Source organism: Pelobates fuscus, chromosome 3 (assembly GCF_036172605.1).
Source record: "Pelobates fuscus isolate aPelFus1 chromosome 3, aPelFus1.pri, whole genome shotgun sequence".
Taxonomy (NCBI): domain Eukaryota; kingdom Metazoa; phylum Chordata; class Amphibia; order Anura; family Pelobatidae; genus Pelobates; species Pelobates fuscus.
Genome location: NC_086319.1, coordinates 141,292,582 through 141,312,602, shown reverse-complemented (window position 1 = coordinate 141,312,602; position 20,021 = coordinate 141,292,582). Strand labels below are relative to the sequence as shown.

Below are 20,021 nucleotides of genomic sequence, written 5' to 3'. Positions count from 1 at the left end.
GCAGTGGACAGGTGTGTAATCATGGCTGCCAACCCATTCCAACAATAAATCCCTCAAAATTTGGCTGAAGATGTACGAAAGGGTCATTTCAAAATTTCCCAATAAGTTTGGAGGTTCTGTGAACTTCAAACGCTTATATTTAGCCATATACAATTAAGCAGTAATTGGTGGAATAGGAAACTGAGGAACTGCTAACCCAATGCCTACTGATTAGATCAGGCTTCCTCAAACTCTGGCCCTCCAGATGTTGCTGAACTGCAACTCCTATCATTCTATGAATGAAATAGATAGGGAGAGAATCATGGGAGTTGTAGTTCAGCAACATCTGGAGGGCCTTAGTTTGGGGAAGCCTGGATTAGATAGTAAAACCCAACCTATCCTATCAGCCTTACAGGTATGATTTTATGGTGAAACATTCCCAGCATTAAGCCTGTAATGGCTGGATATTGTCTTAGGATTAATGTTTTTTTTATTTGAGGATTCCTATTTTATTGTGAAGTATGCATTTATTGTGAAATATGCATTGTCCACTTTGATAATTCTGTACTAGGTGAATTATATATATATATATATATATATATATATATATATATATATATATATTTATGTATTTTTTTTATATACAGAGTCCTCTAAACTACATTTCACAGTCCAGAGGATGGACGAGTGAACAAGTAGGTAATTAAGATGGCCTGTTCATTCCAACAATAAACTCTCAACCTGATGCATATGGGTGGAGGTGTAAAAGACATTAAGTACATTTCTTAGTTATGGGGTCACTTGCACTCCAACCATTTATATTTGATAGTGTACCATGAAGCAAAATATAGTATAATGAGAAAGTGGGCAACTGCAATTGCTCACCTGTCCTAATAAACAATCCTCTCACTACTCATGAAACTGTGATAAATATTAAGGGCCAGAGAACCAGGATTTATTTTTGATTAGTTTATGATATTAATTAGTGCTACTAATTGCACATGTATCATTTGCACCAACTTAGATAGAACTAATATCATATCAAATCATATTCATCAGTTATACATCATCGAGTTTTACATTGTGTGTGTGCGCCATTTCAAAAACCATACATACGGGATATATTTGGAATTTGATTTGATGTGTTTATTGGGCATGTATATGATTACATCACAAAGTATATTGGGATGAGGAGATAGTACAAAACTTATTCTAAATAGGGACCTACCTTTTTGCCTGAAAGTTTACATATTACTATTTAAGTCCATAGTGTCTTTGGAAAGATAAACCACCCAGTACACTAAATTGAATGATGCAAATGCTACTGGAAATAAAATTCGGGCATATTGGTCTATTTTGCTTGTTCCCACATGAGGGTTGGATGAAGTTCCCAACTGTGTAAAATCTGGAGCAGGACAATCAGTTTGTTGACAATATTGTGGTGTGTAGGTTGGAATGCTGTCTTCAAGAGAGAGATTCCCATGTGAAGCCAATGAGTTCATTCTTTTTTTTAAATTGCAGTTGGAATCAGACTGCTGCAAATGTAAAAAGAAATAGCAATTACACAATGATTACATAATGCTTTCAAGTTCTGTTAAGAAGATAAAGCATAACTGAGCTTTCCTTAATGTAACAGGATACAATATACAAATGTAAATAAATGATCAATATATAAATGATCAAAAGCCAATAACAGGTTATTTTTTCCACCCCAAAAATCCAGGTTCTTAAAATAATAAAAAATGTATGTTTATTTAGAAGGTGTATTTGACCAACACTTTGCAAGTTTATTGTCAGATAACTGCAATTCTTTTAGAATAAAGTATATATTTTTTGTAAATATATTTTTATTATCATTTTTTATCATTTTATGTTCACAATGAGACTCGCAGGTCTCTCTAAGCGTATCGTAACTGAAGCATATTTGACATTCACAGTGAGACTCGCAGGTCTCTTCGAGAACATTGTAAGTGAAGCACAACGTGTGCTAGAACATGTATGAAAAAACAAGTAGGTATTCGGGCACGCAGGCCCACATCAGTGATGGACTCGCAGGTCCCTGTCTGACAGTTTTTTGTTTTTTTTTGTTAGATGTTTGTGGACACCATTTTACAATACAAACCATCCCCCACAAAGAGGTGCCTTTTGTTTTCTGATTTTTGTGGGAACACTGAATTTCTTTCAGGTAACAAAATTCTGACAAGTCAAACAGCACGGACAAAATTCTGCTGTAGTTATTTTTTATTTCAAATTCAGGCAAAGTAGTTTGTTTGGATTTTTCCACCATGCACAAGTCTAGCCATTAGTTAAACAGAAAGGCTAATAATGGAGGATTAAGGGATCTATTTAATAGGATCATTAAAATGTATGTTCTAATTTAGCTCCAGGAAGTTTCCTTAAGAACTCTGTATCTGAAAAATGTCTTAAAATCTCTTTGAATTAACACTTTTATATCAAAGCATTATCATGTGGCTTGTTGTTACACTTGTTTAGGTTTCTAATTTTGCCTTAATATGTTTAGCAGTTGTCTGTCTTTATTTTTTGGGGGTAAATTTCTTTTAGAATATAGTATATTTTTTTATTGCTCATTGTGGAAATCAGAGTTATATGCAAGTGGTTTGGTCTGTGAGCTAGAATTTTTTTATAGAAATTTCAACTCACCTCAAAATGTGTAAAACAAACAAAATGTGTAAAACATTACTGGTGGTGACTAAATCAAACTGCAAATGTTAGGATCATTTCACTAAGTCCAGTCATAGGTGTCTCTAGTGAACTACATTTTTCAACTTCCTTTTTAATTATTCACACTTTGTTCCTTATTTATTAGACCTGACGTTAACATTGTGAATTCTAACTTTATTTACTTATTCAACACATTTTTTAAATTTTTAATTTATTTGTAGTTTTCTTTTTTTCTTCATTTTCTGTCTGAATAAGCATAATCACAAACTGATTTTATATTTTGTTAGTAAGTCTTGGACTTTAAACCTACCAAAAAAAATCCTGGAAATATAGCACGCATACTATATATAAGATGCCAAAAGGAGTTTGCAATGCTACATTGTTCAGGTGGGGAGACAGAAAGGAGGAGTTGGAAGCAGGGGAAGGTTGTCACAAGGAGCTAGTGGCACAGTCAGACAGCATGCATCGGCACCCGGGGTCAGCCAGACAGCACGCCAATCAACGCATGCTGTTGCCACCACCAGAATGCCGTCATTGCAGAGCTCAGCAGTGTGGCATTTTTTTTGTGTGTCTGCCTCTGACAACAGTGATGCCATTTGCAACCTGTGCCAAAAGAAACTGAGTCCAACACCCACCTAGGTACAACTTCTTTGCGAAGGCACATGATCGCACATCACAAACGCCTATGGGATCAACAGATGAGTACAAGAAGCACATAAACTCAAAGCCACCATCCTCCTCCTGGCCCAGCATCTTCAGCCACATCAACCACTGCTGTCCTCCTTGCCCCCTCTCAACCATCCACCACTCCGTCTCTCGCCTTGAGCAGTTCCTGCTCATCTGCCCACAGTCAGGTGTCTGTCAAGGACATGTTTGAGCGTAAGAAGCCAATGTCACAAAGTCACCCCCTTGTCTGGCATCTGACAGCTGGCTTGTCTGAACTCTTAGCCCGCCAGCTTTTACCATACAAGCTGGTGGAGTCTGAGGCATTCCAAAAATTTGTAGCTATTGGGACACCGCAGTGGAAGGTACCCGGCCGACATTTCTTTGCACAAAAGGCAATCCCCAACCTGTACTCGATTGTGCAAAAGGAAGTAATGGCATGTCTGGCACACAGTGTTGGGGCAAGGGTCCATCTGACCACTGATACCTGGTCTGCAAAGCATGGTCAGGGCAGGTATATCACCTACACTGCGCATTGGGTAAACCTGCTGATGGCTGCCAAGCATGGAATGCGTGGCTCTGCAGAGGAGTTGGTGACACCGCCATGACTTGCAGGCAGGCCTGCTGCCACCTCCTCTACTCCTCCTACTCCATCCTCTTCCATAACCTCCTCGGCTGAGTCCTCTTCTGCTGCTGCATCTTGCTCCACATCAACGGCACCCCCCCAGCTCCCCAGGTACTATTCCACATCCCGGATACGGCACTGTCATGCCATCTTGGGGTTGACTTGCCTGAAAGCAGAGAGTCACACCGGACCAGCACTCCTGTCCGCCCTGAATGCACAGGTGGATCAGTGGCTGACTCCGCACCAACTGGAGATCGGCAAAGTGGTTTGTGACAACGGAAGAAATTTGTTGGCGGCATTGAAATTGGGCAAGTTGACACATGTGCCGTGCATGGCACATGTGTGTAATCTGATCGTACAATGCTTTTTGCATAAGTACCCAGGCTTACAGGACGTCCTGAAGCAGGCCAGGAAGGTGTGTGGCCATTTCAGGCGTTCCTAGACGGCCGTGGCGCACTTTTCAGATATCCAGCGGCAAAACAACATGCCAGTGAGGCGCTTGATTTGCGACAGTCCGACACGTTGGAATTCAACACTCCTAATGTTCGACCGCCTGCTCCAACAAGAAAAAGCCGTTAAAGACTATTTGTATGACCGGGGTGCTTGGACAGCCTCTGCGGAGCTGGGAATTTTTTGCCACATTACTGGACGCTCATGCGCAATGCCTGTAGGCTCATGCGACCTTTTGAAGAGGTGACAAACCTAGTCAGTCGCACCGAAGGCCCCATCAGCGACATCATACCATTTGTTTTCTTCCTGGAGCGTGCCCTGCGAAGAGTGCTGAATCAGGCCGTAGATGAGCGTGAAGAGGAAGAGTTGTGGTCACCATCACCACCAGAAACAGCCTTATAAGCATCGCTTGCTGGACCTGCGGCAACGCTGGAAGAGGATTGTGAGGAAGAGGAGTCAGAGGAGGAATGTGGCTTTGAGGAGGAGGAGGAAGACCAACCACAACAGGCATCCTAGGGTGCTCGTTGTCACCTATCTGGTACCCGTGGTGTTGTACGTGGCTGGGGGGAAGAACATACATTCAGTGAGATCACTGAGGACGAGGAACGGGACATGAGTAGCTCGGCATCCAACCTTGTGCAAATGGGGTCTTTCATGCGGTCGTGCCTGTTGAGGGACCCTCGTATAAAAAGGCTGAAGGAGAACGGCCTGTACTGGGTGTCCACGCTACTAGACCCCCGGCATAAGCAGAAAGTGCCTGAAATGTTACCGAATTACGGCAAGTCGGAAAGGATGCAGCAGTTCCAAAATCATTTAAAAAGTATGCTTTACACAGCGTATAAGGGTGATGTCACAGCACAACGGGAATCTAACAGGGGAAGAGGTGAAATTAATCCTCCTACGACCACGCCGGCAAGGACAGGACGCTTTACAGACGTGTTGTTGATGGAGGATATACAGAGCTTTTTAAGTCCTACGCATCGCCACAGCCCTTCGGGGTCCACCCTCAGAGAATGACTCGACCGACAGGTAGCAGACTACCTCGCCTTAACTGCAGATCTGAGGAGCGATGAACCCCTTGACTACTGGGTGTGCAGGCTTGACCTGTGGCCTGAGCTATCCCAATTTGCGATAGAACTTCTAGCCTGCCCCGCGTCAAGTGTCCTGTCAGAAAGGACCTTCAGTGCAGCAGGAGGTATTGTCACTGAGAAGAGAAGTCGCCTAGGTCAAAAAAGTCTAGATTACCTCACCTTTATTAAGATGAATGAGGGATGGATCCCGAAGGGACTGACAGTGGGCGATACATTCGACTAAAAAAGGCCTGATGAGGGGGATGTAACTTTAAACTGATAAAAATAGTACTACTTAACATACCACCAAATTTGAAGTAGGAGGACCGACCAAGCATCTTTTTCTATCTCCCGGTTCCTAAAATCTATGCCATATACACATCCCCTGATAGGGGACGTAACAGGGATTAAACTGATAAGAATAGTACTACTAAACACACCACTCCTATCTGGTGGCACATTAGATTACACGCACAGTGCCCCAAATTTGAAGTAGGAGGACCAACTAAGCATCTTTTTTCATCTCCCAGTTCCTAAAATCGATGCCATATACACGTCCCCTGATAGGGGACGTAACAGGGATTAAACTGAAAGGAATAGTACTACTTAACACACCTTATAATAATGCAGAGAGAGGCAACACAGAGAGAGGAGTCTGAAGAAGAGGAGTCAGAGGAGGAAGGTGGCTTTGAGGAGGTGGAAGACCAAACACAGCAGGCGTCCCAGGGGGCTTGTTGCCACCTTTCGGGGACCCTTGGTGTTGTACGTGGCTGGGTGGAGGAAGAGACCCTCAATGACATCAGTGAGGACAAGGAACGGGACATCGCTAGCTTGGTATCCAACCTTGTGCAAATGGGGAGTTTGGTCTGCCACTGTGAAGCGGGCGTAACCCTTACACTACCTGATCGATACAACATCATACCTGATGTTTTAAAGCACATTATTCCAAACAATTTAGGAATGTTAGGTGATTTATGCCCTTTATGGATTAAAACCAGACTCTGCATCAACTATGTAATTTTCCATGGGAGTTTTGCCATGGATCCCCCTCCGGCATCATGCCACAGTCCAGGTGTTAGTCCCCTTGAAACAACTTTTCCATCACTATTGTGGCCATAAAGAGTCCCTGTGGGTTTTAAAATTCGCCTGCCTATTGAAGTCTATGGCGGTTTTCCCGGTTCGCCCGTTCGCGAACATTTGCAGAAATTTGCGTTCGGCGTTCGCGAATGGAAAATGTTATGTTCGTGACATCTCTATCCTAGTGCTTTCTGAGGGCTCCAAGCGCTTTCTGAGGGCTCCAAGCGCTTCGCAGACACCACAACCACTGCAGACCCCACTAACCACCCACTAAGCTTCATTGGGGTCTTGCCGTCGCCTACCCACCCTGGACCTATGACAAGGCTCCAGGTTCCAGTAGGTGAACCTCTCCTCTAAGAGAATGAAACAGGAACAAGCTCTTAAAAGAGCTTAGTAGTGATTAGCTAAGGGAGTATGCAGAGCATAGCAATCCCTTGTAGTGATATAGCAATTCCCCCAATAAGAGACAGGACTCTAGATTGAGGGTGAAGAAGAACTCTGTTTACTTGGCACCAAAGGGCCTTCTTTTATGCAGGTTTAACACATACATTATATTATATATATAATATATATAATATATATTTTTTACACTGATTTTAATTTAATTTTATTTGATTTCCAGCCAGCAGGGGGACTAACTGTTATTACAGGCAGTCCCCCTGCTGGCAATGCAGCAGCCAGCTAACCCGGCCATGGTATTGTGAGGTCCTCGCAAGGACCTCACTCTCACATGGCCATGGGGGACTCCCTGGGATCCCAGGTGAGTCTCCCCAACCGCGATCGCCGGCATGGGATTGCCGGCGACCGGGTTAGTAACAAAAAAACAGAGGGCGTACTATTACGCCCTGCGTCGTTTAGAGACGCTTAGAATAGGGCGTAATAGTACACCCTCCGATTTTAAGGGGTTAATATATTTAACGTCCTAATAGCAGGTTGCTATAATGAAGTAGATCTGGTCTGATGCTCTGCTTTTGGGGGGTGTAAAAGTTGGTGCAGTTTTTATATATTTGGTGGTTTTAACACTATATACTGGTATTAGTATATAGAATGAGTAGGCACAATGCTTACCTCATTTTAAAGTCCAAGCATCTTAAGAAAAATGTCCAACATAGCCTGCAAATCCTACACAATAGGGACCCACTGAACTCTTTGACTCCTCTACCCACTGAAAACAGACTTCAAATGATCCAGGGACATTTAAAATTCTAGTGTGAAAAAGAACTAAGCAGCCAGGGACAACTGAGAAATGAAGCAAAGAAAAGTGTAAAAAATAAAAAAATTATAAAAGGGAGCCGCTAAGTGGCATGGTGCTAAATATCTCATTCAAAATGGGGAAACCTCTAGATCTAAGCCAAACTATAGACTCATACAGTCTCCTGGTAAACCCATATGTTAAACAGCACCAAAAAAAAATTAAAATTCAAAAATGTATAATAATTAATACATATATATGAAGCATATATGTAAAAAATAAAACTAATGATCAAAAGATAAAAAAAGAAAGCAAAGGTATAAGTAATAACCTTACCTACACCTAGAATGCTGGCTATAATGACATTGGGAAACAAACTATATAAAGTATGAAAACATTTTTTCAAAAGAGGACTTTAAGCCCCAAAATTAAATAAAATAAAATAAAATAAAATAGGGCGGTCACAGGCAAGGAGGGACTCATAGAATTGGCTCCATTCTTTTCATTCAGCTAGATACATGTAGTAGAAATGTGTCCAGTTATCTTAAAGGGGTTGTTCTGGTGAGTATAATCATTGCCTTCAGGCATTTTGATGCAAACACTGCCTTTTTAGAGAAAAGGCAGTGTTTACGTTGCCCCTAGGGACACCATCAAGTGGCCACTACTCAGATGACCACTGGAGATGACTCACAGTAGGCAGCACTGCCATTCAGCATCTCCACGCACTGCATGTGGACACTGAATTTTCCTCATAGAGATGCATTGATTCAACGCATCTCTATGAGGAGGTGCTGATTGGCCAAAACAGTGTTTGGCCTCGCCCCCTTGCCAAATTGGCAATTCTGATGATGTCACCATGTGGGCGGGACCTGTGTCGGCGGACTCGCACGGCGATGGCAATAAGGTGAGTTTTAATTGCTTTTAAGGGGGCTGTAACAAACTCCCATATTCATGTGAGTTTGCCACAAGCTCCTGGAGGAGCCTGCTTGCCAGTCTCCGGCTTACATACTATGGGCCCTGCAGGGAAACCTGTAAAAGACTACAAAACTTGACCGACCGTTAAACCTGATGTCATGGAATGGTTTTGGGCATAGGACCATGTGCACGGTCGGTCAAAATTATGACTTCCACAAAAATCCTGAACCCCTGAAATGATCTGGGTGATTTTTGGATATGTTGGTCACCCAGAACAGGGCTATCAGGGGATGTAGGGGTTTTATGTATTTTTAGGGTACTTTTGGGGTGTTTTGAAAAAGTATGTTTTTTCTGTGCTTGGAGATAATTGGATTAGAATTATTACAGTTACTGATCCAATTATCTCCCAGGCAGAGGGGAGGGATTGTATGCTTATATATGGGAGTGTCATGTATTTAAACAACTTTTGTCATTGTTCTGTGACTTTGTGCTGCAGTCCCCCACAAGATCCATCCATGGGGACATGCATATAAGGCCAGTTTTTGGCTGCCATTAAAGCATTCCAGCTTACACTCCAAAATGGTGTGTCTTCCTTTTATTGGAGAGAAGGAAGATATAACCCCTGTGTCTGCTTTTCCAGCTTGCAGGGGATTCAACAGGGAAAGTCCTTGTAAGGACTTGAGCTCCCAGGACTGAGTGTCATCCAGTTCCAGGGCCCCAGTCAAGACACGGCAACTGTGGGAAGAAGTGCTGCGTTGTGTGTCCCCTGTTTCAGCTTTGAAGCCGTTCTTGGTGGAGGTACCTAGTCGGAGTACAGGGAGCTCCGTCACAGGGGCTAAGTGGGTGGCAAGCCACCTAAATGGTGGGTTTAGCACTGTAGGGTCAGGACCCTATAGTCTTCCTTTAAGGGTAAAAAACAGTGTAAAGTGTTACGTTCATTTAAGCCTAGAGGAGTTACAGTTTATATACCTTTTTATATACTGACACTTAGCTTTGAGCTAAGATTCTAATAAAGCCACTCTATTTTTAAACATATACGGATTGCTTTTTTTTATTGAAGCAGAAAGCTACTAATTTACCTTTTTCTTTGTATTTTTATATCTATTTCGGTCATGGAGTGACACTATCAAAGAAAACACCCGGAATAAAGGGACTTAAACAGACTATTATTGGACTTTATTACTTAGTCTGTTGCATTAATTATATGAGATATTCAATTGACTTTTATTTGTGTTTTTCTGCCGAGTATGATATACCACTGTCTAAGTATTCTATAGTGACAATTTAGGTGGAAGAATCAGAATCATTTTTAGAGGTAAAGGGTATACTTTTTTCTATTAGTGTATATTCAACTTAATAGGTTGTTAGGTTCCCTATTGCATATACCCTCCTCTTTATGAGATACAATTAATCAGCGCTCCACTTTCTGAATATTCAAGGTCACAAATTGGTTGGAAAACACAGTTTAATAATGGACAGAATTGAATAAGGGAGGTGATATCTCCTGATTTGTATTTAGAAAGATCCATTATTATATTTAAATGAAAAAGGTTTAGTATATTTTGAGTCACTAAGGGAAATATGCTGAAATAGCATTATAAGGATTTAAATTTGGAATTTATTATTTTTTTTATTTTTATTTTTTTTAGAGAATCACGTTAAAAAGCAAGTGGATTGTTGAGTAGGAAGGAAGGAAAAAGAAGGGAAAAAAAGAGAGTAGAAAATTTTGCAGTTAGATAGAATACTAAGAGGATTATAAGGTAATAGGATTAATAGTAAGGACACCTATATATCACTGGGTTAACTCTATATTTACTAAGATAGATATTCCTTCCAAAACTGGGTAGCACTTGAAATCATTTAAAGGTTAATAGATAAGTATCACACTTACACAAGTTGATTAAAATTTGTTGTTACGTAAAGCATTAAGAGCAATTGTAGGCAAAAGAGTTAATGGAAGAGATATTTATGTACACTGGGTAAATTTTAAAATTCTTTAGGATAGGGAATTTTTTTTTTTTTTCAAGCTGAGTAACACTTGGAACAATATAAAGGATAATAGATGTATATAACACTTGCACAAGTTGATAAATTTGAACCACATGTGTAAAAAAAGTTGGTATTAAATGGAAGTATTCCCATTAATGGTTCCAAGGTGAAAGTTGGGGGTAAACATGAGAGGGTACTCCCAATAATTGTGAGATTACAGAATTAGACAGTACTGTCTCATAGTAGGTGATTCCAAATTTGGAAGAATAAAAGGTTTTGATAACTTTGTATATAGGGAGGAGGTTTTGGATACTTAAGTAGTATTTTAGCAGGCAAAGTAGTAATTCAAGTATAAGGGATGGTCATAGCTCAGCTCTTTTTTTTCTCCTTATCTAAGAGTCATCTGGATGAGGACAAGATTCCACGGTTTTTCTTTTTCCCTTTTGGATCTATACCCAGAGTATAAGACTCAGGGTTATCTGTATAAATGCCTCTCATATATGAGGGGATGGTGTATGACTGGTGTTGTATGTGTACTAGTGGCAGGGGCCCAACTTCAGATTCGCAAGAAACTTAAAAACTAAGTTCACAAGAACATAGAGAATGGATTCTGGATCTTGGAGACATTCTATATGAGGATAAAATAAGCATAATGGTTAAAATTATATAGTTGAATACTCAGGGACTAAATTCTCCCAATAAGAGAGCGATTTTGTTTGATTACATCAAGAGAGAAAAAGCTCAAATCATTTTCTTACAGGAGACGCATTGGAAAAGAGCCAATAGTCTAAGATTTGTCCCACAAAGGTTCTCAATAGTAGTATCCGCCTCAGTAGAGAAGCAGAGGAAGAGAGGGGTATCTATTATGATAAGTGAGGATATAGATGCTAAAATCATTTATCAAGAAACAGATGAGGAAGCTAGAGTTATAATAATGATAATTAAAATTCAAACAGAAATCTATACTCTAGTTAACGTTTACGCGCCTAATAATCCTTCTAATAAGTATTTCCATGATCTTTTAGATAAAGTTGAAAAGATAAAACAGGGAAAACTACTTCTAACGGGGGATTTTAATCGAATACTGGATGTTAATTTAGATAGAAAAACATTAAACACCGCTGGGCCAAATAAAGCAACAACTTCACAGGCAGTTCCATTTCAAAAGATGCTTATGGAAATATGGATTAATGGATATATGGCGTATGTTCCACCCAGAGGAGATTGATTTTACATGCTTTTCCAGAACCTACTTCTCATATTCAAGAATTGATTTATTTTTGGGCAATGACGGTCTGGCCAACTGCACTAAAAAAGTTCTTATAGATGAAGTTACATGGTCCGACCATAACGCTATAATTCTGGAGTTGGACATAGAGAATAACAGTGCTAGAAGAACAAACTGGAGATTAAATGATAATATTCTTTCCAATAAAGAAAATAGAGAATATATTGAGGAGATGACAGAAAGGTTTTTTCAAGAAAATGAGGGGGGAGAAGTTTCACTTCCAATAGTATGGAATGCATACAAATGCGTTACAAGAGGCTATTTAATTAAATTGGGTACAATAGATAAAAAAAGAAGGGGAAATCCCTTAGGGATCTTTATGTAGATTATTATAAACTTTCTAACGAAAATAAAGCCTCACCAACTCAGGATATAAGTAAAAAAATGCTATTAACACAAAACAGTATAAATGAATTATTAATGGAGGAGAAAAACAGAAATTTACAATCATTACAGATAAATTGGTATTACAAGAGCAATAGGGCAGATAGGCTGTTTACAAATAAATCGAAAAATAAAAAACAACTGAGGAGGATTCATAAAATTGAGACCGAAAAGGAGAGGCTACTGTGCCCCAAAAAAATTGGGTCAGCCTTTAATGATTATTATAGTCGATTATATAATTTGGAATTTGTAGGACAACAACTTACCTCATCAGAATATTTTAAAAATAAAAAATACCAAAAATAACTAGAGAACAACTTACAGAGATAAATAAACCAATAACCTCTGATGATATTAAAGTAGCAATAAATAAGTTACAGTTAAGTAAAGCCCCTGGCCCTGGTTACTCAAATAAATTTTATAAGATATTTAGGGATACTCTTTCTGTGCGTCTCGCCAGGATATTTAATGAGATAGTGGAGAATCGTACATTTCCTAAAGAGATGCTTCAAGCAAACATTGTCCCAATCTTGAAACCGGACAAAGATCCAGCTAAATTGGCGAATTATCGCCCAATATCTCTCCTTAATGGAGACGTAAAGATCTATGCTTCGATTTTAGCAGATCGCTTAAAAATCTGTATTCCCGCTCTGATACATCAAGACCAAGCCAGATTTATACCTGGCAGAGCAGCCTCTGGTGGTCTTAGAAGGATATTGGATGTTCATGATGTTGCGATAAGGAAGAATGTTCCCCTTCTGACCCTGTCATTGGATGCTGAGAAAGCATTTGACAGGGTCAGATGGGACTTTTTGGGGAATGCACTCAAGTCGTATGGCATTGTGGGAGCAGTTTATGATGTTATTATGGCATTATACACTAGGCCCTCTGCTAGGACCATAGGTCCAGGAATAGAGGCAGACTGGTTTAATATCAAGAATGGTACCAGGCAGGGCTGCCCTTTGTCTCCGTTACTCTATGTTTTAACCATAGAGCCTCTGGCAGAAGATATAAGGAAAAATTAGAAGATTAAGGGACTCAGGCTTAATAACGTAGAACATAAGATCAACCTATACGCGGATGATGTTATGCTTATGATCCAGAATCCCAGATCCTCACTACCGGAATTGATAAAAATATTGGCCCAATATAGTGAATACTCAAATTACAAATTAAATACTAATAAGACTACAATAATGACAACTAACTTATCTAGTGAAGAAAAGTATTTTATTAAAATGTCTTACGACTTTGTTTTGGTAAAGGATAATACTATCTTTCTTGGTATTAAAATTCCAAGAAACATAAAAAAAATTGTAGAGGTTAACTTTCTTCCACTTATTAGATCTACAAATAAGATCTTAAAAGAATGGGTTAGTAGAGAGATTTCCTGGATTGGGCGTATAAACACCATTCGCTCATATATTCTGCCTAAATGGAATTATCTTTTTAGAATGATACCAATACAAGTCCCAATTCCATGGTTAAAAATGATACAGTCAGCTTTCTCCAAATTAATTTGGAAGGGGAAAAAACGAGAATAAGCTTACAGCTATTATCTAAGAAAAGAAAAGACGGGGGCCTTGCTGACCCTAATATAATAGAATATCATAATATTGCTAACACCTTAAGTACTGATCAAAAAGACCAAGCATGGCATCAAATAGAGCAATCTTTAGTAGAGACAAATAACTTACCTGCCTTATTTTGGACAACAAGGAAGCAGGAAAATAAGAATAACTCAGTACATCCAGAAAATTCGACTATTATAGATAACATTCTGAGATATTGGTATAACATTAAGAGAAATTTCAAAATAGAATATAGATTGTTTCCTTTTTTACCCTTAGAGGTAATTAAGGGGAATATTGAGGATATTAATATTAGGGGATGGACACAGAAGGGAATTACGAATATACAAGAGATTATAGACAGAAAGGAAATTAAGTCATTCAATCAGTTAAAATCAGAGTTTGGGATTCATAGTAAGGAGATATTCACATATTTAAGAATTAAGTTTTATTTGGCAAAATTCTTGGATTTCCAGCTTAATAATAACATCAGTAATTTAAAAAAGATTCTGGAAACTCATAGAATTAAAGACCATATTTCTAGATGTTATGAGTTTTTAAAGGATTCTCAGAAGCTTTCTGTCTGGAAATCTAAGATTAAGTGGGAAAAAGATCTACATATTGTAATCCCTGAGCAAGATATGATAGGTGCGATTGTTAAGGTCAATAAATCGGTACATTGCTTGAATACAGTAGAGAACTTTTATAAACTCATGAACAGATGGTATATGGTCCCAGAAAAGCTGGCTAAAATGTACAAAGATCAGAATCATCTCTGCTGGCGATGTGACGATGGGAAAGGAGATTATCTCCATATATGGTGGCAGTGTAAATCTTTAAGTAAAATATGGAAGTTTATATACCAACAGATTTACAATATTTGCCAGATATATATACCTTTCACACCCCAGAGCTTTCTGTTACATCAGGGATGGCCCCTATGCCTACTGAGAAATGTATGTTGATAACACATATTTTAATGGCAACCAAGATAGTTCTAGCCAGATATTGGCAAAGCAATAAAGCTCCAGACTGGATTGAAATTAAAAAACAAGCAATATATCAATGTAAAATGGAAATTGGAATAATCCAAGGAAATCCTGTATTTGGGAAAAAATGGTGGATAAGTTCATCGCTAATAATTATAGTTTATAATATAGAAGGTCGGTGCAGCTGTGTGTTTGATCCTGGAGAGATACTAGCAAAAAGGTACCTATCAATGTAGGAAAGTAATAAGGGGATAGAATTATGCTAGATCCACGGGATGGTATGTGTGTATGGTATGAATTTTGCTTTTAATGATTCCTCTATTTTGATATTTATGTTTTCCATAGATATGGTTATTCTATACTGGGGTACTCTAGCAATGCTATCTATGTATATCTATGTGCATATGTATTTAAGATATACATACATCGATTGTATTAATGCTTTTATTATTTTTTGCATTTTGTCCTAATTGGAAACATTCCTAGTTGTAATTCTGAAATGTTTATAGAGGTACTGTATGTATGTTTTTGAAATTCTAAAATGGAAAAAACTTTTTGTTCCGAATGTGAATTCGGACGAATTTCGGCCAATTTGGACATTCGGATACTTCCGAATGTCCGAATAGCTGAATTGCTTAATTTCCGAAGTTCTGAAGTGTCGAAGTTCTCGAAGCACAGAATTGCCGAAGTACTGATATACCCAGTGGAAGCATGAAGAAATGTTACACTGTATACCAGTTTTAATAAAAAGTATACAAACATAGCCAGGATTCAGCTGTAAGCATTTGCAACACTTACAACAATCAAGTAACACATTCATATAAAATGTAAGTTACTTAGCCAGTCAATGTAGATAACACCCTAATTCCCCCCTGAATTGGTCTTTCAGCCAAATTTACTAATACTAAGTAAAGACTACTTAGTATTAGTAAATTCTGCCCCTATTCGCTATACCGCGAGTAGGGGCATGTCTAGTAAACAGTGAGCAGCCACAAAACAAAACAAAAAGGGGGGCGGATCTATTGCCCTCCCCCCAACCCCCAGCCCTGAGCTGCGGGTGGGGGCCCTGTTTGGGACTTGTTCCCTAAATACCAATATTGCCCTCCCCCGTCTCCCACCCCTGAGCGGCAGGGGGGGCCCTAAATAAAAATGTAACCCCCCCAGGTGACTAGGGGTCCCCAAACCGCTAGTCACTCTACTCCCAATAAAATTAATGAACTCTTACCTACCCCCATCACCCTAAAAATTGTTAGGGGGGACCAATAACTAGGTACCTGTAAAAAAATAAATAAAGCTTACCATTTGATGTCTTCTTTTTTCTAAAATCTTATTTTTTTTTTAAGCCCCAAAAAAGGCCAAATAAAAATCCATCATGAGGCGGAGCCTAGCTGCAAGAGCGAGCGGTCGCACCAAACGAGAGCTCCGGGCACAAAGCTAAAAATCGGGGGCATACACCCTCTAAACGGACCTCCAAACGAAGGCCAGGGCCCTCCCAGGTTACCCCCAACAAAATGGGTCGGAAAAATAGGAAAACAACCCCGGACAAACCATCCCCAGGGCTTACCATCGGAGAAATGTGGCGGCAGGCGCGAGGCCCAAGCGGACCTAATATGGCGGCGCTCCACGGAGGCTGCTCAGACTTCTCTGAAGAAGAATCTGGAGAGGAATATCTGACAACACCTGCAACGAGACAACCCCCACAACAGCTCAAACCTAACCCGGACTCCGCTCCGGTAACTACAGCGGTCTTAAAGCAACTACTGAACGACCTACAAATGACACTGCAAAAGGACATCACAGCGGTGCGAGGAGACCTGAAGGGCCTGACGACCCGCATGGGCGCCCTTGAGAAGACATCCATAAGCAACACCAAAGATATAGGGGAACTTCAGCAGGCGGTAAACGACCTGCATACAAGACAGCGTAGACAAGAACTTCGCCTCGCGGAATCCGAGGACGCTAGGAGGAGAACTAACCTAAAGGTGCGTGGGGTCTCGAAGGCTATACCCGAGGCAGAACTCCCGCGAATAGTTGAGCAATTGCTTGCTAATATAATGGCGCCCTCGAACACCATCAACGTTCGCCCTGAACGCGTCTTCAGGATCCCCAAGCCACCTAAAGCGCCGACCGAGGCCACCAGAGACTTAATAATTGTCTTTCGCAACACCCGGGACAAATCAACAATCCTCACGGCCCTTCGGGGTAAGACACCCCTTCAATTCAATAACATGACGCTAACCTTTTTCACCGATCTCTTGAACGAGACCCTGGCATGGCGACGCTCCTTCCAGCCGCTCACCACGCTACTCCGCAGACATGACATACTGTACAGTTGGCGGCCTTTCCACACGCTAGTGGTACGGCGGGGAACGGAATCCCACAGACTACAAGACCCAGCAGACTCGGCGCAACTACTGCAGGCCTTGGGCCTACCTCCAGACTCCCTCAACCAGGTAGCCCAACAAGGCACCGATTCGCCACAGCACTCCTGGGACCTTACGAGAATAGTCCCATTCCTACCTCAAGGACCCGATCCATATGTAGCGATCCATATGTAGCGGCCACTACATGAATGGAGACCGGCTAAGACACCAGCCGGAACATTGCTGATCTGGATCCCTGAAACCGACACAAGGCCAGAGATCCACACGTTACCCTTAGTTTCTCACTCCTCAACAGTTTCTCACTTTCTCACTACCCCCACTGAGCTCCCGTTGAGCCATACCACCTCACTATGGAGTTGGCCTTAAGGCTTTCACCGGCTTTTCATTTGTTTCAAGACGCCTCAGATCCCGATAGGAGACCTCATTTTTTTCACCACAGACCTCACTGGGACGTTTACAAACTGTATGTACTACCGACCCTCTCAGATCATCTCATTGTTTGTTCTTTGTACTTAGGTTGACCATATCTGGACTGCATAACTAAACGTGACTTGTTGCAAACACCTTCGCCCACAAAATGGTGTATATGCGGAAGTAGCTAAGACCCATTGTATTGCTTGGGGACGCGGGCCAGAATTTGGTTTTCTATGTTTTTCATGTTTTCTCTCACATCTATCTAACTGTATTGGCAGATCGTAGATCAGAAAACTACATGACAGTCTTGAACATAAAGAGGTTTTCTTTATGCACACTGTAGCGTAGTAGAGGCTTAACCAACAGTGACCCTAATCTGCCACTCATGCCCAGCTCGTATTTCGTAGAATGCATGCACAGAATACTCATATGCTCTATCGCAATTTGAATGTCCTACTATCATAATATAGCAGGCTGCCATATAACTCAGACAGCATAGATTAATATTGTCCCACATTATAGGACAGACACAACATCGCTGACAGCTTCCTACTACATCATAATCCATAGCAGCTTAGCGCACCCGGTCACACATCGTATACCAACCAACCATTACTTTACTCACTGCTAACTATGGCCCATGCTTTGAGCTCACATGCCTGCCCTTACCTGAGAGGAGACCAGACAATCAACTTAACGGCAGAACGCATTGCTAAAAAGTCTTACAGCTATCACCTTATGTAGGAAGATGCCAGGATAACCGATAACATGATATGGGACCACAGCACACTCAGGGGAAGGTTTCCCTAGGTGACAATCAAGTTGTTTCTTGTACAGGTACCGTGTTTAGCTTAGTCTCTCACCTCCCAACCTCTGTGCCTAGCGGTGCATTTAAACACCTCAGCAGATCGCCTAGAACCACCAACAACACACTCATTACCTTCACTGACCATCCCTGACTTAGCGACTGACAGGTCCCATTGAAGAGGTCTACGAACCACATACCAAGCGGCATGCCTAACATAAATACAGCCGCGCTCACCAAGTGGCACCTAATGTCACATTCTACTTCACACCTTGTGTTACCTCATGTTAACAAACGTTTATTTTTCTATTTCCATTGTTTTTACCGCTAACGTAACTGTTTTGTTTAAGCGTGATGTCCGCTACATTATATGAAAAAAGTGCATTCTGTCTGCCACTGCATACATACTGTAATCTTGAAATGCGCTGTTGTGGCGCCCGTTAATAATATGTAACCACCTGCACAACCAAAATAAAGAATTTAAAAAAAAAATCCATCATAACCGTCGCACTTTGAAAAAAAAAAACCTGAGCGCAAAAAAAGTAATCCATCTTCACCCATGGAGGGCACCATGCAGACTGAGCTCCACAGGGCGGGGGAAGGCTTATAATGCCTTGCCCCGCCCTGCAATTAGGCTCAGAGCACTCTGGTAGGTTGGTTTAAGCCATCTGTAACGGATCGACTTGCACCCCGACTGGGTACCTCCGTTGAAGGATGCTCCTAGCGCTTCCTGAGGACTCCAAGCACTGCAGCAGAAACCACAACCACCAAACCGGAGAAGCATACAAATCCTCTCAAGCATATGAATGCTGTAAACGGCTGAACAGGAAAAGCATACAATCAGCTTACACTCCTGGCAATCCGCATACAATCCAATTCCCCCAATAACGAGACAACACTTCGTTTTGTGGTCAAGCAGAACTGACTGTACTGGCACATTCCCAATCCACAAACCCAGTACTGCCAACAGGGTTTTGAAATACAACCAATAACACACGTACATTACAGAAAACACTCCTAGCAATTATACACAAAATCCTCCCCTCTGCCTGTGATATAATTATGGTACACAATGGGTTAACATAATTATCACAAGCAGGAATAATACAGTATTTATACATGTAATATAACTTTAAATAATATACATCCAATCTTCATAAAATTACATATTCAGAATCAGCACACGTTAAACATAAACACTCTAAAAAAACAGACAAATCCATCCAGTAGATCAAAGGTTAGCTGGGAGTCCTTTATGACCGACCGCAAGCACATTTTCCTGCCCAAAACAGTTCCATAGATTTGGGCAATGCGGTCGGTCTATTTTACACAGAAAAATGACGGTTCGTGCATTTAGCTTAGTATAGCAGTGAGTTCAAACTGCCGAACTGGACTTAGTCTCTGCAGCTGAAAATTCAGTGTAAGAGAAGGTTAAGGGTCAGTGATGTTCGTTGAAATGTGTAGCCGATTTCAGTTCCATGGATTTGGCTACACATACCGCTGACCTCGTTCGAATGAACAAAGATGGCCGCCGCCACGTGTTC

The 20,021-nt window shown here is 40.8% G+C and overlaps 1 protein-coding gene across 3 annotated transcripts in view; it reads right to left on the bottom strand.

Moving 5' to 3' along the window:
* Positions 1–1,038: 1,038 nt before the first annotated feature.
* GABRA6 (gamma-aminobutyric acid type A receptor subunit alpha6) overlaps positions 1,039–20,021 on the bottom strand; it is a 762,885-nt gene continuing 743,902 nt past the window's right edge. For all 3 annotated transcript variants that reach the window (XM_063447494.1, XM_063447496.1, XM_063447497.1), the window contains one exon: positions 1,039–1,514. In XM_063447494.1, the coding sequence (XP_063303564.1) occupies positions 1,224–1,514 (291 nt within the window). In that variant the 3' untranslated portion in view covers positions 1,039–1,223. The remainder of the gene's footprint in view (positions 1,515–20,021) is intronic.